The sequence below is a fragment of the Barbus barbus genome (genome assembly GCF_936440315.1).
Source record: "Barbus barbus genome assembly, chromosome: 39".
NCBI lineage: Eukaryota > Metazoa > Chordata > Actinopteri > Cypriniformes > Cyprinidae > Barbus > Barbus barbus.
Genome location: NC_136717.1, coordinates 16,065,006 through 16,085,496, shown reverse-complemented (window position 1 = coordinate 16,085,496; position 20,491 = coordinate 16,065,006). Strand labels below are relative to the sequence as shown.

Sequence of the window (20,491 nt, the reverse complement as noted above, 5' to 3'; positions counted from 1 at the left end):
TTGCATCTGCAAAACTGGTCTTTCAAGCACTGACTGATCACTAATTCAAAATCACTAATTTTAACACTATTGCAGCTTCAGTTTACCATCTTACAACCGCTTTTAATAGAAATTTGTGTTCATTAAGCAAAGCTTTTCTGCACATTTACTTCCATATGGTTGCCAAAAAGATGAAGCGCACCTACTATGAGTGAGGTACTAAAGAGTGAAAAACAGCTTAGGACTTGAGTACCATAATTGTGCATAATCATCGTGTAACACAGGAGTGACCCCCAGATATTCCTTAACTTATTAAAAAAACAGCCACAAAGTGGGAAAAATATTCCTGCTGATTTAGCATAAAATATATGGTAGGGGCCCACCCCCTTGGTTGTGTGACCGGGGCCCAACATTTGGTGCTACGCCCCTGATGATTGGGATGTCCTTTTCAGTGTCCAGACACAGAAGTTCAGAGAGTTGTTCTTGTTTACATACATTGCAATTTATTAATGCAGATATACTTAGCCTAATGTCCAAAAGGAGGACCCGCCTAATGATCCCAATCTCCTTTAGCAGCCTCCCTTCGCTCTTTCTCTCTGTCTCTGTCACCTTTTTTTTTGGAAGGCATTGGGGTTTATTTTAGGTTTTTTTGTCTAACAAAGTGTGCCAACAACAGCAAATTTGGTGTTATTTATATGAGATCTCAACAAGTACAATAATTTGATTAATTATGATTCTTAGAATGTGGCTATTTAGTACAAGTTGTTAGCACTTTTAGAAGACCGAGAGAAAATTATCACCGACAGAAAGTTTTGTGGTGAGAGGGGCACCTCAGCCAATGAGGGCAGAGGGCAGTGGCTCTAGCCACTGGGCCACCCCTCTTTGCACGGCCCTGCAGTCACATGTGAAACCCATTGGTGAAATCACCACCAGGTGGCGCAGTTGCTCAGTAAGGCTGGAATTTTGACATTTTCACTTGTAAAGTCATGACTCGTGACTCACATTCCTACACCCAATACTGCATGTGCTAAAGTCTAAGATGTAACATCCAGTTTATTGAACCTTGAAAATGTATGTGGTGAGGAACAACTCGCCGCTTCGCAAATATCCTGTAACGTGACTCCTTTAAATAGAGCCCAGGAAGTTTAAATTCCCCTTGTTGAGTGTGCACGTAAACCAGGTGGGGACACAAGACCCTTATGGAATATGCCAACGAAATCGCCTCCACTATCCAGTGCGATAAACGCTGCTTAGTAATCGGCTTCCCCGAACGAGGTTTCATCCAAGATACGAACAGCTGATCACTCTCCCTGAAACCTCTGGTTCTTTCTGTATAAATGCATAAAGCATGCACTGGACACAATGCATTTAACTTTTGCTGTTCTGATGAAGCAAAAGGTGGTGGATAGAAGGCTCTTAACTCAAGAGGAATGATAGGCTTAACTATTTTGGGCATGAATGCAGGATTAGGTTTCAGAACTACCCCGGCATCCCCAGACATGATCTCGCTTACGCGCTTGGCCGAAGCTAAAGCTAACAGCAGTGCCATCTTAAATGGCAATATTTTGAAATCAACCTTATCCAGCGGCTCAAATGGGGACATGGAAAGAGCATCTAGCATCAATCCCATGAGGGGGAAAGTGGTTTTGAAACTGGCAAAACGCAGCACGCACCTTTCATGAACCTACATACCAGAGGATGCTGCCCCACAGTTTTGTTATCAAAACCAATGTGACTAATAGAAACAGCAGCCAGAAACACTTTTATGGTTGAAAATGATTTCTCTTGGTCAAATCCTGAAGAAATGATAGAACGACTGCCACTGAACACTCACTGCCACAGGGAATCTCATGTTTAGTTGTGCATCAGCGCTCAAACACGCCCCATTTGCTGTAGCATTTTGTATGGTTCTAATAACGCTGTCAGACAGACCGGTTGAATTTAAATTAAACCACTCACAGGCCAGGCCCTTTGCCTGTGTTGCGGTCCTACTCGCCCCGCTCCGAGCGGGATTCGAACCGTGGTCTCCGGCGTGGGAGGCGGGCGCTCTAACAAGGAGGCTAAAGGCCATGGCCTCTAGCGTCTATTGCTAGACCACCACTTGAGGTTTAACCTGCACAGCACTTACCTGCTGGTCTCTGCTACACCTGTGACAAAAGATCTCTGCGCAACGGGAGAGACCACGGGTCTTCGTACAGCATATGTATGATCTCCGCTAGCCAATATTTCCCTGGCCACCTCGGAACTATTTATATCAATTTTAGTCCCTCCTTCCTCACTCTGTAAAGTGTTGGGGATATCAACGCTATCGGTGGGAACGCGTAAAGAAGAGTGTGAGGCCATTCGTGCGCCAGCGCATCTATCCCCAGAGGCATGCTCTGATCTTTCAGGGAGAAAAACAGAGGACACTGAGCATTGTCGTGGGACGCGAACAGATTCACTGTCGCTCTGCCGTATATACTCCAAATCTGTTCAACCACTTCCCTGTTCAATTTCCATTCCCCATAGAGGGGATTGCCCCTGGACAACAGATCCGCTCCCTGGTTCATAACACCCTGTACATGCGTCGCTCTCAGGGATAAAAGATTGGCATTACTCCATAAAATCAGTTTGCGTGCTAACATGTGCAAAGGAAGTGATTTGAGACCTCCCTGTCGGTTTATGTAAGCCACAACTGTAGTGTTGTCCATTCTATGAGAACATGATGCCCTTTGTGAAAAGGAAGAAAATGCTTCAACGTCAGAAAAATGGCTAGCATTTCCAAATAGTTTGTGAAGATTAGTTAGATGTCGGTCCCATCTTCCATTCACTATCCTGCCCTCGTGAATGCCCCCCCAACCGGACAACGATGTGTCTGTTGTTATTACTTGTCTGGCTCGAACCACGCCCATGGGCACCCCTTGAACCAGAAAGGTTGGGTGTCTGCTCTGGCGCAGTGCCAAGACTGCCTCTAACGTCACTCTCACTCTCCTCCGGGAGTGACGTAATGGGTCCAGTCCCTGAGACGCTACCCAGCATTGAAACTCTCTCTTGAACAGTCTGCCTAAGGGAATAACTATCAGGGCTGAGGTCATCAGTCCTAATAGCCTGAGGCATGTGCGAAAGGAAACACTGGAGGCCGTCTCAATCGGAAGTACACTTGGAAGGCAGCCTTCGTTTCACATCCTTTATTCAGTTAACAGAATTTGAAGGATACATGGGATGTTTCCTCCGCGACCTTCAATCACTCACAATCCTTTGTACCCATTTCATGAAAATAAACTGACGAAAAATGAGTCAGTACTGAGCTTGTCTGAATTTATTATGAAATCTAAGACAAAAATAATGTTTTCGGACATGAAAGGATAGATGTTATCTTTTGCTTCAGTGTAAATTACATACCAAACGCTAAATTGCCAATAACTTAAGCCACAGGGAGATTATAAAGGGCTGTGATTCATTGTATTGCATTAATAGAAACCCAAATAATATAAAGATATGTAATACAAAGTATTTTTCCAAAACTAAGTTTTAATAGTGTTTTCTTGCCGTGATGGGGAGAGCGGGCACATATGTGACGTAGCCACGCACACTTACTAGACAGTCTCATTCTAGCATTTATATGCCGAGGAGGACTCTAGCCTACAGGACTCTGAAGGACTGAACTAGGAAGGATGCAGCCTTGGTAGGATCCAGCCTTCCGTTTGAGAAGCACCCTAAGTGTCTCATCACCTCTAAGGGAGCAATAACTCCCCGAGGTGATGTTATACTGTGGTCTGTTAATGTGTTTTGCAACATTTTTTGGGGAATTATGTTTTCCAACATATTCTGGGAATACAGTGAAAACTTTGAGTTTTGAACATGAAAAGTGCTTGTGACTAGTGGGTGAGTGTACACCACTACACCATCTCTTGTCCTTTTCATTGCTCTGTTTCCCTTGGCCCAACCAGTCTCTATTTTCCCACAGAACATCCAGGAACTTTGAAACTCGTCCCTTGTCGAACGCTGAACATCTGAGGGTCGGGAGCTCACGAATAGGGGGGCTTGTGTGCTCCTTTCCCTGGGGAAGACCCCATCAAACTGCCTTCTTCTTCCTCCTCGCTCCCTGTGGATGGGAGTGAGGATGAGGTTAAGGAGCTGGCGGGACCGCCTGAACTGTTGCAGGCAGTTATTCCTAGGCCAGGCAGTTCTCTGTTCCGGGACTCCGCTGTGACCCGCTGCATTCACGTTCGGTCTCTGCCGTCGAGGAATGCAATAGCTGGGGGGTGCGCGGGCCGTAACTTGTGTGAAGGTCTGCTGAGGTGGCGGAGGGGGTGCAGTCTGTGCCTTCCTAGGCATACAGAGCTGCAAAGCCTCATCATCCCTCTTCTTCTCCTCGCATCTCTTTTGCATCAGTGTCAGCGCCGAATGCCCTCTGAGACCACCGGCGCGTCCAGGATGGCTTCTTTTTCCCTGTCAGAGAGATTCGCCAAGTTAAACCAACATCCTCTCTCTTGAATGACCATTGTGGCCATGGCCTTGCCCGCGGCTTGAACCGCGCACCTCTGAAGACGCAGAGAAAGATCTGTAACGAGACCGATCTCTTCCCAGTGTGTCTGACGTCGCGTTCAGAGCCCTGACAGAGAGAGCAATTGCTTTATAAGCGTGTTCCGTCATGCTCGACTGGAAACGGTCCGCTTTGGATGGCAACGTCGGATTTGCAGCCGCCGCGTGCTTTGGGTGCAAGTACGCGTCAACTAATGGCTCCATGGGGGGCATTCGGAGAAGTCCTACCTTCTCCATTCCCTCCACATCTAGAGTGGATCCTCCCTGCATGGGTAACTTACTAGTGAACGGTTTGTCCTTCCAGGTCACCGCAAGCTCCTCCAAGAGCTCTGGAAACACAGAAAGGAGCTGCCGTGCTGCCCGTTTCGCTCTCGGCAGCGTCTTACCCTCGTAGCGAGACTTTGCAGTCTCTGCTACCACGGTCGGCCACGGAATGTTTAGTTTTTCTGCAGCGCATTTGCACACATCTTGCATATCCACACTGAGCAGCGGGGATGGTACCCTGTCCGCATCTTCCGTGTATCCCGCCGCTGCGAGGGGTTGTGCCGTGTGCACAGGGGGAAGGAAAGGGGAATCCTCGAAATCTTCCTCTTCTTCAGAGAGAAGAATGTCCGATTGTCCCTCATTGGGCAGAGGGATGCAAACGTCAAGCTGTTCACCCCATGATAAAGCTGCTGTGGTGGGCAGCTCTACAGGGATGGATACCTGCGGAGTGGCAGCTGGAATGGGGTTAGGTGACATGAGAGGATCGTGGCCTGACAGGCTAGTTTGCCGTACTAGTCTGCGACAAAGTCTCTTCATAGTGAAGCGTGCGCAGTGTTCACAGGAACCGGGATTCTCGATCGCCATTTGAGCATGTTTCAGCCCAAGACATGCAGAGCAGACCTGGTGTGTGTCCTTGCATGAAATTTTGTTCCCGCATGAACAAAGTCGCACAGCATCTCCCTCACTAGCCGGGACAGTCTGCATTGCTGCAGCCATCGTAGTATCCAACAATCCTTGCGATCGGCTGGAATGCAAAATTGAAGGAGTCTGGCAAAAACCGGCATGGTGGCCAGTTGTTCGTCCAAGAGTTCGTTAAGGCTTCTGGTGTGAAGCGAGAAGAGGTTTTTGAATGTTGTAATGACGCTGTGTCGCTCCTTTTATACTGAGGGGTGGGGAAGCCACTCCCAGACACGACGTTACGTCTGCCAGCCAATTGGGGCTGGCGTAATGTAATAGGGCTTCTGAGGAATACGCGGAAGGGGCATATCCCATAGTGAGTCACGCGACTCACCTGTAAGTGTTTAGTCTTTGTTTACATGCTGCTCTCTTGCTGAGCTCCCTGTCAGACCTTAAAAAGAACAAATGAATCAGTTGTTGTTGTTACATTTATAATCTTTTAATTAATCATTTAATATTCATATTATAAAATGTAATTCAAATTGTAATTTTGTCTTTGTTGTTGTAGCTGTAGTCTTGTAGGTAGTAATCTACAGGACTGATGTTAATAGAGTCAGTTGGTTTGTGAAGCTGCTTCATGCTTTAGTAGAGCAGCAGTGCTTTGCTTCTAATCAAAAGCATCATATATTCAGTCCATGTGCTGAAAAATTATCTGCCTTTTAGCAATATTGTTATTTACTGTGAAGCAAAGTTTTATTTCAATTTTGATTGAACTAGAATATTACTGATACATCAATGCGTATGTATAATGTAATTTAGACTGTAATATGTTGAGGTTTAGCTACACAGTACGGATTAATGCCTTTTTATTTTTGTCTTCTACAGAATAAGGGATGTTTGGACCTTACACTCAGCCAATGGAAGCATGTGGACAGATGTTGACTGTAATGATGGACATATGTACAGATATCTGCTGATGCACAGGTAAAACTTATAACAGGTCACTGTGTGTTGTTTACTTGTAAATGTGTAGGTTACCATCATTTAATTTTTGAAGGAGCACCCCTTTGAAAAGCAAATGATGGTAACCTAAGTAGGTGGGGAAGGGACGGGGCTTGAAAAAAAATATAGCAAATTTAATTTATTTCAGGCAGAAGCATAACCCCTGATGGACATTGTGCTGGAGCTCGGGGTGGGACACCATGATCCCCCTCCCCTTCTCACAGAGATCTGGCTGAACTTGAACCTGAACCAGCAACCTCTGAAACTTAGAGGTAGCACTCTTACCACGCTGAGCCACAGATCTCTTGTCTGAACGTGTGCAGGAACTTATATTTCACTATTCTCCCAGTCATTTTACAATAAACCAGTTAAATTTTGAACCCACTCAGCTGGGGTTTGAACCCAAGACACCGCAGTCCTGATTGTAAGTAACATGTGTTTAGCCATTAGTGCCACACTGGCTTTCACATTGAATGCTGGTGTTTGCACCACTTTGTTGGATATAATGCAATACATGAGCTTTAGTGTAAGCAATAGTGGGGCTTGAACTCGGGACTCCATGATCCCAACACAACACCCTGCATCCTGAGCCACTGGAACAGGTGAATTAATGGTTGTTTTGGACTGGTTTAATTGAGAGCTTTGGTCCATGTGATTTAAAAAGAATTAAATGAATCAAAAAATTGAAACTTGAACGAAAACATTTATGTAAGTAACGTGTTTAGCCATTAGTGCCACCTGGCTTTCACATTGACATTCATTCACAGTACTCAGTAATGCGTTACTGTAATCTAATTACTTTTCCTGTAATGCAGTAAAGTAATGAGTTACATGTTAAATTTATGTAATCTGATTACAGTTACTTACGTCAATAAAATGGCATTACTTAAGTTACAAATGCAGTGTTAAAAAAAATGAAGTAAAAATCAGTTAGTATCACCGGAGAATGCAAGCTAAAATGAGAGTCCAACAACATTTAGATGCAATGAAAGGTTGACTATCATATTTCACAATGTTGCACTCAACATATTTTAGTCTGGCATTATAGTTTGGGAAAAGTTCAACAAGTGAATGTGTACAAGATTATGTCACAGTAACACTAATAAAGTAATAATATGAATGACTCATCAGAATGAGATCAAATGGTGGATTAAACCGTGTCGGCATCACAATTCAAGGCTTATTCCTCACAGCGTGTCTTCTTCCAAAAACGAAAAAGTAGCCGAGATGAACTTGAATCTTTCTACAGGGGTGACGTGAGCGTTTACATGTCCGCGCATCTCAAGCTTGGTTTCGTGGATGATTGTCTTATAGCGTGCGATGTGCGTGGGCATGATCACATTATAGGCAAACTCAGACGGGAAAGACTGGACCTTGCATTGGTTTAATATGGATTATTTTATCAGAGAATATTTGTTTTCGACATGACTTGCTTAATTTAAGCTTTCTTTATATATACTGTAGTTCTCATGTCATTTTCGTTCATTCTAGTGACTCGTTCCAGGAAGATATTCATGGAGACTGAGAATGCAGAAAGCGCACCCTATTTGTTTTCTTTATTTTACAAAACCAAAAAAAAAAGAAAGAACAGTTTTGTTGATATTGGGAGTGAATCGGGGTATACAAATAATAGGCATACTTATGTATTCTTTTTTTCAGTCAATATGAAAGTAATGAAAGAACTATGAGTTTCTCTTTGTAGTGTATTTTTTAGGTTTGATAACTTGAAAAGTAAAAGAAATAAAGTAATTAATAATTAGTAATCTGATTACTTTTTAAATGCAGTAATCAGTAATGTAATAAAATTAAAATTTTAAAGAAGTAATTAGTCATTTGTAGTGGATTACTTTTTTAGTAATTTACCCAACACTGGTTACTAGATTTGAGTGCAATAGAAGTTTTTCAGTTAGTCTTAGGGATTTTGTCTTTGTTGTTGTAGCTGTAGTCTTGTAGGTAGTAATCTACAGGACTGATGTTAATAGAGTCAGTTGGTTTGTGAAGCTGCTTCATGCTTTAGTAGAGCAGCAGTGCTTTGCTTCTAATCAAAAGCATCATATATTCAGTCCATGTGCTGAAACAATTATCTGCCTTTTAGCAATGTTGTTATTTACTGTGAAGCAAAGTTTTATTTCAATTTTGATTGAACTAGAATATTACTGATACATCAATGCTTATGTATAATGTAATTTAGACTGTAATATGTTGAGGTTTAGCTACACAGTATGGATTAATGTCTTTTTATTTTTTTGATTTGTGAGGAGAGCAATCGCGTGTATTTTCTAAAACCAAAATAAAAAGGAACACCTCTATATTGAAAAAAACAATATAGATACTCGAGTACAGTAATTAATTACATTTACTCAAATACTTTACTCTGAATACAAATAAATATGCAAAAATATCTTTACACAGAAAGTCAATTTATAGGCGTATTAGAATGATTTCTGAAGGATCATGTGACACTGAAGACTGGAGTAATGATGCTGAAAATTCAGCTTTGTATCACAGAAATAACGTTTTTGTTTTTAACTATATTAAAATAGAAACCCATTATTTTAAATTCCAATAATGTTTCACAATATTAGGCTACTGTGTTTTCTGTAGTATTTTTTTTTTAAATTAAATGCAGCCTTGATGAGCAGAAGAGACGTCTTTAACCCTCAAGCATCCTTCATATAGCAGCCCTTAATTTGTCCTTCATGGACAAATTTGGGCACAAAGGTCTCAGCTGTGGTCCCATTTTTTTGTTTTTTAAATAAATGTCATTTCACAGTCTTCAATACAATACAACTTTTTATTCATCAAAGTGTCCTGAAAAAAAAAAGTATCACAGGTTCTAAAAAAAGAAAAAAGAAAATTAAGCAGCACCACAGTTTCAACACTGATAATAGGCGTATTAGAATGATTTCTGAAGGATCATGTGACACTGAAGACTGTAATGATTAATGATGCTGAAAATTCAGCTTTGTATCACAGAAATAAATGATATTTTAAAGTATATTAAAATAGAAACCCATTATTTAAAATTCCAATAATATTTCACTATATAATGTTTTTGTTCTGTATAGTTTATTAAATTAAATGCAGCCTTGATGAGCAGAAGATACTTCTTTTAAAAAATTCTTACTGATTTACAAGATATACAAATCTTACTGATCCCAAACTTCTGAACGGCTATAGTCTTATAGATTTTTTTATTTTTTATTTTAGAAAACAGAATAGTCTGGAAACACAAACATTTTTTCCATACTCTGTTGTTTTCTTTTTTCCATATCCAGTCCTCAGTCTTAACACTTTCAATCATTCCTATCATTTGCTTAATTTCAGTGGACTGATCAACAATACCTTATGTTCCTTCTTGCCAGAAGATTTCCCCTTTCACTGTCAGTTTCAAAGATACATAATCTATACTTTTCTCATTATTTCCATTACCTCCAAACATGTGATGCTTGATTTCCGGATAATTTCCGGAATCTACTGCACCTCTTTCCTGAGAACGCAACAGTATCAGTCCTGCTGTGATACAGATGTTGACCACAAGAGGAAGCCGGTGGCCACCTGTAATTCACCCCTCTTACATTTAATATAACAAAGAGGGATGTTTGTTTAAAGTGTGGAGCATTTGAAGTAAGCTACACGTTTAAAAACTGAGTCAGGAACCCAACTTTGAGTCATTTTCTGTCTGTTGGTGGCACAATAAGAACGACTGGTCTGGTAGAAACTGCGCAGTTCACCATCCGCTCCACTAGGCGGCGAAGGCAGGTTTCACGTTCAAAATGACACCTTTCCATTTCTGTAAACAACGTGACACCCTCGTGACAGTCGCTGCAGTACATTTATATCGGTTTACCGGCATAAAAGTACATTTTCTGCAGATGACAGCTGAATGACTGTCACTTAAAAGCACATATTTCACCCCATCAGCAAAAACAACCGACACGCGCTGTGATCAAGTGAAGGAATCGACTGTCACGCGACTCACCTGTGAGTGAGTAACTTTACGCATAAAGTGCTTTTCTCTTGTTAAATCACTATCACGCATTATATTGCAGTTGTCGTTTATTTTAAGTCATTAATTAAGTTTGTATTGATGTATTATTCTGCTGATATATCAAAGCGGGGCTTCAGTGTGTTTGGATGCTGCTGCTCTTTCTTTCTCTGCTTAAAAGTGACTAAAAGCGTCAAACTTTAGAAACTCTAACCCTTAAAGTATTAGATATTTTATACCCAAACACGTATGAAGGCAGTCATATGTTTTATGGCGGTTTATCACAGACTTTGTTTACATTCTTCACAGTAAGACATTTACAAGATGAATTAGTTTTATAATGTGAATCTGAGGAGGTGATTTCGAGCATATTAAGTAGAATAATAAGCAATAGTGCTTTAATGTGTTCATGTTTGTTAATGTTGTTGTGTGAAGCTCTCATGTTCCTTCTGCTTTATGGCACATTTAATGTTACTGTCAATATTATTCTTGTGGGTCTCATTTGCAGTTAAACATGTTTTCCACCAACTTTTACAGTTACACTCTGGACATTAATTTATACAGTTCAGGTTTATTTAGCAGAATTTGCTTGATGTTTTTTTGAAACCTTCTGTCATTTTGTAGATCAAGTCAGTTTTATGTGTAGAGCTTTTCACAATAAACATTGGTTTTTAAGTTTTTAAACCTCTGTCTATATAATCTGTTTTATTATCCATAATTTCATCTTTCATTTTCTGCATCTAAGTTCCATTTCAATTAGCTGAATTCTTAACAAAAAAGTGAATTTATATTCTTAACTGTGTTGTACAATTGAAAGTTTGTATACAGTATGGAGTAATGTTTTTGTTTGTTTACATCTTGTACAGAATAAGGGATGTTTGGACCGTTACTCTGCAACAGAAGCATGTAGACAGACATTGACTGTAATGATGGACATCTGCTCATGCACAGGTAATGCTTATATTCCAGGGTCATGCAGTCTATATAAACAGCATTTGCGAGAATGAGTTCGGGGTCAGTAGTGATAGTGATATTACTGAATCATATAGGCTAGTTTTGTGGCCTGTAATACATTAATGTAATGTGTTCATTAATTACAACAAAACTGGGAAGTAGGTTAAAAAGACAAATAATTATTGTTGAGTATTACTGAAGTATAAATTGATTAACATTGTAGTTTTAAGAATTTTTAACATACTTTTAAATTCTGGTTTGTTTATTTGTTCATTCGTTCTTTCATTCATTCATTCATTCATTTAGGGTGCATTTGTTTTTTCCTTAAACTGACATTTATTATTTGCAAATTAATATATATTTTTTTAATGCATGCATTTGCCTTTCCCTAAATTGAGATTTATTGATTTGAAAATCAAATTTTAGATTTAGATTATTATTTTTTTTTGTTATATTACTTTTTTTTTTTTTTTTTCAAAATATGTGCATTTGCTTTTTTCTTAAATATTGCCAGAGAACATCAGTTAGTGTGAGCGATCTGTGGTCAAGTGGTCAGAGCTCAAGACACCAGAGCTAAACCAGATGCAAGAGATCAGGGTTTGAATCCCTCCTCTGCAGATTTGAATGGGGATGGAATTTTTTTCCCCAAAAAAAAAAAAATTTTTTTTTTTTTCTTTTCCTCCTCGGCCTGCCTTTTCTCCTCCTCGGTCTGCCTCTTCTCCTCCCACCTCTCGATCCGGCCTTCAGTTTGCATCTTTGTTACCACCCCAGGTATTTCAGTCACCTCATGTTTCTTATCTGTGTATCGCCCCAGGTATGTTGGCCAGTTAGTCCGTGTTTCTTATGGCTGCGTATCCAATCTGTTTTACCGCCCCAGAGTGTTCCCTGTGAGCCTCGGGTATCTGCTTTTGCCCACACACTCTTTTGTTTGGTGTACCGCTCCAGCCCACACACTCTTTTGTTTGGTGTACCGCCCCAGGTGTCCGCTTTTGCCCCCACACTCTTTTGTTTGGTGTACCGCCCCAGGTACTTTGCTGTTGCCACAGCTTTCTTTCTTTGGTGTGTTCCCCGCACACCGAGCTGGGATTTGAACCCAAGTCTCTACTGTAACCTTGTCTGCAACCAACGTGTGTTTAGCCACTAGTGCCATCGTGGCTTTCACACTGAGAGTTGTCTTTTGGGGCGCTTTGTAGGATTTATTGACAGTAATTTAACATAAGCAATAGTGGGATTTGAACTCGGGTCTCCAAGATTAAAACGCAATGCCTTATCCACTGTGCCACTAAGTCTTTGCAGCTTAAAGGTGTTTTGGGTGAAGTTTTATAGTGTGCTTTGTATTTAATGGAAAAAATACCTTTCTTTTGTGGGGTTTGAACCTATGTTTCAGTCGCAGCCTTACCTCACGTGACATGCAATTAACCGCTGTATCACTGTGGCTTTAACAACAGTTGTGTCCATTTAGAGAGCTTCATTTGATTAATGACAACAATTTAAAGTAAGAAACTGTGGGACTTGAACTCAGGTCTCCTAAATTTCAACGCAACATTTTATCTCTTGAGCCATTGAGTCTGTGGTTTTGGGGTGTGGTTTGGACTGTGTTTTGAACTGGGTTTTATTGAGAGTTTTGTTTAAAATCTGAACCCACATCATAATTGTAACTATAGCTCATACAACATGAGTTTATTCACTACACCACTGTGGACTCCACAGTAAAGATAGCCATTTAGAAAGCTTTGTTCAATTCAATGACTAAAATTTTACTTAAGCAATAGTAGGATTTGAACTCAGAACCCCCAGCCAAAAAACACAACACTTGATTCCCTGAGTCACTGATTTTGTGTTGCTGAGTGTTGTTTTGGATGGGTTTTATTTATGGCTTTGTGTAATATGATGAAAAAAATAGTAGCAATTGTGGGATTTGAAATCAGGTCTCTTAAATTAAAACACATTGCTTTATCACCTGAGCCACTGAGTCTGACAAGTTCCTTGTATATTTTGGACATGTTTTGTTAAGAGTGCTGTATTATATGATGACAAACATTAACAATTATTGGATTTGAAACAAGATTTTACATACAATAGGCATGTAATCAGCCAATTTCTGTTGAAAACATTAGTTTTTAAGGGTTATTTACTATTTTAACTTCGTTAAATCATTAAATTAACTACAAAAGCGAAAGTGGGATTTGAACTCGGTTCTCTAAGAACAAAGCCCAGTATTTTATCTACTGAGCAATTGAGCCTGTTAGCTCAGTGGAGGTTTTGTACAGGGATTTATTGAGTACTTGAATGTTTTAAATAATGAAGAAAATAGCAAACATGGGATTTGAATCCACTACGCCACAGAGTCTGTGGAGTTTCTGGATCTGTTTAGATCCAGCATCAAAAACACAATAATTGTTGTGAGATTTGAACACAGAACTCCAAAACACAACGTTCTACCAACTGAGCCACTGAGTCTGATAAAAATTTTGGGTCTTTTGGCTGAGCCTAGTCCTAGACTAAAATGTAAGTCTTAGCTGTTTCAACTGAAATAAACTTGACTGATCTTAAAATATATCAGTGCCTTTGTTTTGTCTCAAGATGCACCCCAGTAATATTTTTTTCTAAGTATGTTTATAAAAAATTACTTAAGCTATTGCTTTTAAGTATTGAACTATTGCTTAATCCTGGCTTAGTCTGAGCCCTGTCTGTGAAACCGGGCCTGAGTGTTCTGTTGGTTTTCTTTAAATGATGAAAAACACTTACAGTTACTGGATTTGAACCAAAGAAATCAGGGCTCCCAAGGTTAAAAGAGCAATGTTTTATCACCTGAGCTACTGAGTCTGATAAACAGAAGGATGTTTTGGACAGTTTTATGCAGAGATTTGTTTTATATAATGAAAATATTTGCAACTCTGCAATTTGTACCAACAGTTTGAGATTTGACATGACAGGCAATCAGCCACTGAGCAACAAACTTTTTTATCTTTGCAGAGGTTTTGTTTAAATGGTTATTTAGGTTTTCAGCTCAGATACATACAATAATTAAAACCACAATTTAAGAAAAGCAATAGTGGGATTCAAACTCAGGACTCCAAAACCAAAGCGTAATACTTTAGCACCTGAACCACTTTGTCTGTGTAGCAAAAAATATTTTGGGTGGCATTTTTATTGAGTGCTTTGTATTATAGGATGAAACTGTATTATATTATACTTTGCAGCGTGAGACACTAGAACCCATGTCTCAATCACAGCATTATCTTTATCTGCAAACAACATGTTAAACCACTGCACCGTTGTGGTTTTCGTTACAAGGAAGACAATTTCAGGAACTTTGTTTGATTTAACAATTTAACTTTAGCAATAGTGGGAGTTGAGCTCAGGACTAAAACGATGGTTTATCACCTGAGACACTGAGCCTAACAACATGACACAACGCTTTTGGATCAATTTTGTTAAGACCTCTGTTTTACATGATGAAAAATATTAACAATTGTAGGATTTAAACCGAAATCGACAGATAAGTAATCAGTTGTTGAAACAGATTTTATGACGTTTGAAAAGATAAATAATAATATTCTGAGCCTCCGAGCATTTTATGTGGGCTTGGCTGGTCATTTTTTACTGGAATATGAATCACTTAATTTCCAGTACATCAAGACGATCTTAAAAACACTTTGTGCTGCTCAAAATTGAATCTGCAGTAGATTGTACTAAAAAAGAAAGAAAAAAACCTTGTCTCACATGAACTGGCAAAAAGTGAGAAAAAGAGTATTTCAAACCATTTCTTACGCCACAATATCAGTGTTCATGGCAAGTGTTGTATCAAATGTACTAACAATCATGATGATGGTAATTAAAAACCTTATTAATTCTCTGTCAAACTTAAACTAATAGCACATACATAACTTGTAAATAACATAAATTAAAATGAATTTTGTCACATTTTGTATTTAAAAAAAGTCTTGATAATCTGTTTCAGGTGTTGGGTCTAAACCAGGGGTGTCAAACTCAGTTCCTGGAGGGCCGGAGCCCTGCAGAGTTTAGCTCCAACCCTGATCAAACTCATTTACCTGTGATTTTCTAATGATCTTGAAGACTCTGATTAGCATGCTCAGGTGCGTTTGATTAGGGTTAGAGGGTTTGATTTGAGGATCCCTGGTTTAGATGCATCCCTAATTAAACACACCTGATCCACACCTGAAACTACATGGCTTGTGTGTTGGAGCAGGGTTGGAACAAAACTCTGCAGGGCTGCGGCCCTCCAGGAACTGAGTTTGACACACCTGTTGTAAAATATATAAAATTTAAATCTTGGCCGTCTCACCAACAATACCTATAACTTCAGTTTGTCATTTCATGAAACGCTTGAAACACTTATTGGCCACACAAGGTAGCTGACGATCAACTGTTTGTCATCCGCCTCATAGACGTTTAATAAAAAATGGAAAGAAAATGTTAACGTATGTGTCACGCTTGGCACTAAAATATGAGGTGAAACTGAGGTGCATTTTCCCATCCGCTTCACAAGGCAGCATAATCAGGCTTCAGGTTCAGTCTGACACCTTGACAACATGGTGCTTCATGATAGTCATCACAACACGTGCAAACTGTTTGAATAACTAGTCCTGCAGATGACAGCTCTGTAACAGAATCATGTCACTCAACAGCACTCGTTCCAGCCATGCACAAACAAAACAGACACATACTGTGATAAAGTGTAAGTTTAATCAGTTGAATTCTTTAAAAAATTTTCTTTACCCTACAGAATTCAAAATGTGTTAGGACATTACATCCAGCCAACATAAGCATGTGGACAGACATTGACTGTAATGATGGACATCTGCTCATAAGGTAATGCTTGTAACATTTCGATGTGTTGTTGGTTTGTAAATGAAACTTTAAGATTACCATCCTTCTTTTCATTTTGAAGTCACTATATTTGAAATGTTAGTAATTTACATTAGATTTGTATTATCTATAATAAATTGCCTAATGTAAATAAATAGAACCATATATATATATATATATAAATTGCATGGTTTTACATTGTTACTGAATGCAACTTCTATTTTGACTAGTGTCTGCATGCGGCCTTTACATGTAATGTCTCTATACATTAAACCTGGAGATAGATTTACTCCTTTGGCCTGCAATACGAAGGAAGCATATGCAGCCTGATTGATTATGTTGCAGCTGTTTTCATAACCATACTTTTGAAAAGCACCAGTCGACTCATAAACTTGACAACTGGATTATGCTCGAGTTGTTCTGTTCAGTTGGTTCTTTTTAAACCAGTGATTACTTAATTGTCTTTATCACACAAATTGTTTGGCTTCTTTAGAATTGTAATAGCTGTATGGACTATTTTTAGTATGATTTTGTATAAGAAAAATCTTGCATGTATTAAGTATATCTAAAGTGTGCTGAACATGAAGGAAAACATGGCCCTTGAGTTACGCTAAATATCAACTTTTATTCTTAAAAACCATACACGATACTCAACAAGTTTAAAATGTTAAATCACGATATCCATTTACATTGCGCAAGATAAACAGACATGTTCTTTTATTTCCAAACTTTAAGATTTAAAAAACAAGACAAAAAACAAATCCTTAAAACAGATGGATAAACATTCATTCCCATTATAGGAAGACGCTATAGAAAAAAAGTTATGGATTCTTTAAATATATCTGCTCTAAATTGCAAACTTAAGCAGTTTTTTATTTAATAAACATGTAAAATGAAAAAAAAAAAGTGCAGTTGCCATGACTGAAGAAAATCCCTTTCTCCTGTTTTTCTTCCTTCTCCTTTATTACACCCTTAATGAACCAACGAGTGGAGAGAAGCAACAGTCTGAACTGAAACCCTGCTGCCAAAAAAGAAATCTACTCCTAAACATTACAAAAAAAACACGAAACATGTTAGTATTTTGACCATAAGTTTCATGCTATAAGCCACCCTGAGTAATATATTACTTGGAGAACCAATCATGACCCTTGTTTAAAGAGTTCCCGCCCCCCCCGTGAATATAAGTTATGTAAAATCCCTGTAGGTCTGGTTCAGCAGGTTGAGATGTTGTAATTTCCGCATAAAAATACAATTTATTTATATGGTCTGTATCAAAACGTTCCTTGGGAATCTGAAATAAAGTACCCTGTGCTGCGATACCAGTGTTATATGCATGTCTTCATGTTGATTCCTTGCGTTACCGTTGCGTTTCCAGTATTTCAGGTCTTAAATATGTTCTACAAACAAATGCAGCAATATTTTTTTTTAACTGACAGCAATCTTTATGGAATAAGAAGGAAAATAGAAAGTACAAACTTTATCATTTTTCATATGATCAACAAACAAAACACTTGAGGATTTTTTTCCCCCCAAAGAATCAAAAAAGCAACATGAAACAAATTTTGAAAACAATTTACTCATTTTCCTTTTATTTTCCTTTTAACGGAGACAGCAATTTACTACCTAAAAGACAATCTTAAGTTAAAATGCTTGACTTTTTAATCATTGCATCCTTTTCAATTCAATCTGCTAGTTGTTGTTTTTTCAGCCTGAGTAAACAAACTTATGAAACATTGGCAGGAACTTAATGACTTGATGTCAATGAACTGATTGTGGACCATTTCAAAGAGTTAAATAACAGATGCATTCATTCTTTAAAGGCGGACCTGGTGCAGCCTCCACTTCAAAAATCACACCATTAAAAGCGTGAAGACTCCAGCTCCAGCCATTTCAGATACTCCTTAACTTCTAAACGAGACATGAAACTCGGAACTCTTGGAACTTAAAAATAAACCCAACGATGACTTTAAGGGGTGAAGTAGTAAGTATGAGAGGAGATTTATGGACAGAGATCCTCGTCTACGGCTCCCTCCCCTCACCCGTCCAATGAAAAAACCTCCCATGGACCTCAATACCTCTGCTCACTGCTATACAAGCCTTAGTGTTATCTATTTGGCTTGAAGGTTCTATGTATCTACAAATATATAACAAATAAAACTTGCAGGCAAAAATAGTTTGGTTTCCATAGAAACACCCTTTTTTCCTGAAAATACAGCAGTATCTGAAATATCTCATTTCATTTGTCCCCATTTCTCTGCATCAGGAAGCTCTTCCACCAACAAACAGAAGAAAAAAAAGTATCTACAAACTTTGTAAACAGACCTGTATCTTCCAAAAACAAAAAAAACAAATAATAATTCAAAATATTAACAGCCAAATGATGCAGAATTTAAATAAGCAAAGGGCAAAAAAAAAAAAAAAAAAAAAAAAAAAAAAAACACATTTACAACACCATCCAGATAAAAAGAAGCAAAAGCTAAGAGCTAAGCTCAAGAGAGCTCCTTGGCTCCGCCCCTCTCATCCAATGAGTTCTCCAGGCTTTAGTCTCTGGAGACGAGCAGGTGTTTGTGTCATACCGAGGGGCGGAGCTGATCAAAGGGACGTCTCTAGGCTGTGCATGGGGCTCCCGGGAGCTGAGGGTGTGGCTGGCTTGCTGGGATCCAGGAAGAGGTGGATGCCGCTGTCTACGGCGTTATTGTTCTGATTGGGCGAGGGTGGGGGAGGAGGCGTGGGTGTGGCATTTCTCTTAGTGGGGGCGTCGTCCTCCGCGTCAGTGTCGTCGATGAGGGGGATGTGGGGCTCGGAGTCCTCTATCCGGAACTCCGGATGGGTCATGAAGTTGTGGATGGAGGTGCGAGACTCTGGCTTCTCCAGGCCCTCATAGGGCGACAGCGAGCTGCGGAATGCATTCACCACTCGGATCTGTGGGAGAACGGGATGCAAAGTCAGCCTTGCCACTCACAGATATCTACTGCTCGTTTGCACACACACATACACAACAGGCGTACATCACTTTTTTTTGTTTGTTATAAGTACAGGTTAAACCAAAGGCCAAATGTGCTGGTTTTAATTGATGAGTGGAGAGCAGTGAGGTTAGCGCACCAAAACCGTTTGAGAGCGAGAGAGTGTGTGAGCGTTCAGATGTCGTGCAACAGAGATAGAAAAAGAGTGGGAAAACTCTTGAAAACCTAATGCTTGTGTTACGGTGAGCTTATCCTCTGACCGAGGGACAGAATATCCTCTTTTCAAAAGGATTGAGAAATAAACTGGAAAGAACTTGGGCATCTTCTCGGTTGTAAAATCACAAAGCCAATTTTTCAAAGTACAAATGAGAAAGAGAGGGAGAACAGAAGAGACAGGAAAAGATAGAGGCCAAGGTAACCCCAGAGGACACAGCTCAACACATGAGGTTAATATTTTCGGGCATGCTTGTATTGGAGGGGGAGGGATCGATCACTGATTATGTTGTGAAGTCGAGACGCAAAACTTTAAAGCAGCCAAGCAACTTTAAGCTAACCAGCACAAGTAAATTCACAAACTGGACCCATGCAGAGCAGTGCTACCTTGTGTTTCAACAGAGGTAAACCTTTGAGTATAGCCCATGACACATTTCACAGAATCTAAGAAGGAATATGCGGCAGTCAGTGTCGTACCCTGTTTCCCAATGTGTTTATTATTAGCAAGACTACAACAAGAGACAGTTTCAAACAGAATACAAAGTGCCCTGAACAGAGAAAAAGGGTTTGTGGACAGCCAGGACCTGATGAAAGATGGAAATATTGATGTGATTAGAAAAATCGAGCTGAAAGACAAACAGAAACAACATGATTCCACCAGCTTTTCATCCAGTCGCATATCTTCCCTGTAAAATAAAGTTACATCAATAAGGACAGACAGCTAGAAAGAGGATGATAAAACTGGCACAGAGTAGAACATGAGACAGCGCGAGAAAGAGGAAACCATGTTGAGTACGGACAGTAACGCCATTGTCACAGAATGAGTGAACTGACACCACAGGAAATGTGACAAACTGCAGGAAGAGGAGAGGAAGTTAATTTTTGTCTAAACTAGAGCACAACATCTCGTTAATCACCTCGTTCGATCCTACAGATACTTACCAGAACGCCGCCTTTAAAAATGTCCCACAAACCCATTCACAAGACACAATTTGCTGCGATTGGTCAGGTTATCGGTGTGACCATGGGCGTATACTCAAAAAAATTTACTCGCAGTAGACTAGGAGTCTGGCGAGCACACGCAGGGCTGCAGACACACCAGACGGGATTAGACAACGACTCTTCGTCAATGAGAACCCAGCCAAAGCCATCA

At 39.7% G+C, this 20,491-nt stretch overlaps 1 protein-coding gene and 1 long non-coding RNA gene across 2 annotated transcripts in view; one reads left to right on the top strand and one right to left on the bottom strand.

The window, feature by feature from the left end:
* The first annotated feature begins 10,147 nt into the window (after positions 1-10,147).
* LOC306859063 lies at positions 10,148-18,328 on the top strand. The gene is made up of 4 exons (XR_013783266.1): positions 10,148-10,375; positions 11,242-11,326; positions 16,080-16,165; positions 17,983-18,328. It is a non-coding gene; the product is annotated as an uncharacterized lncRNA (long non-coding RNA).
* Positions 16,770-20,491, bottom strand: part of atp2b1a (ATPase plasma membrane Ca2+ transporting 1a) — a 34,529-nt gene continuing 30,807 nt past the window's right edge. The window contains exon 21 of the mRNA XM_079399868.1: positions 16,770-19,084. Within this exon, the coding sequence (XP_079255994.1) occupies positions 18,755-19,084 (330 nt within the window). The 3' untranslated portion in view covers positions 16,770-18,754. The remainder of the gene's footprint in view (positions 19,085-20,491) is intronic.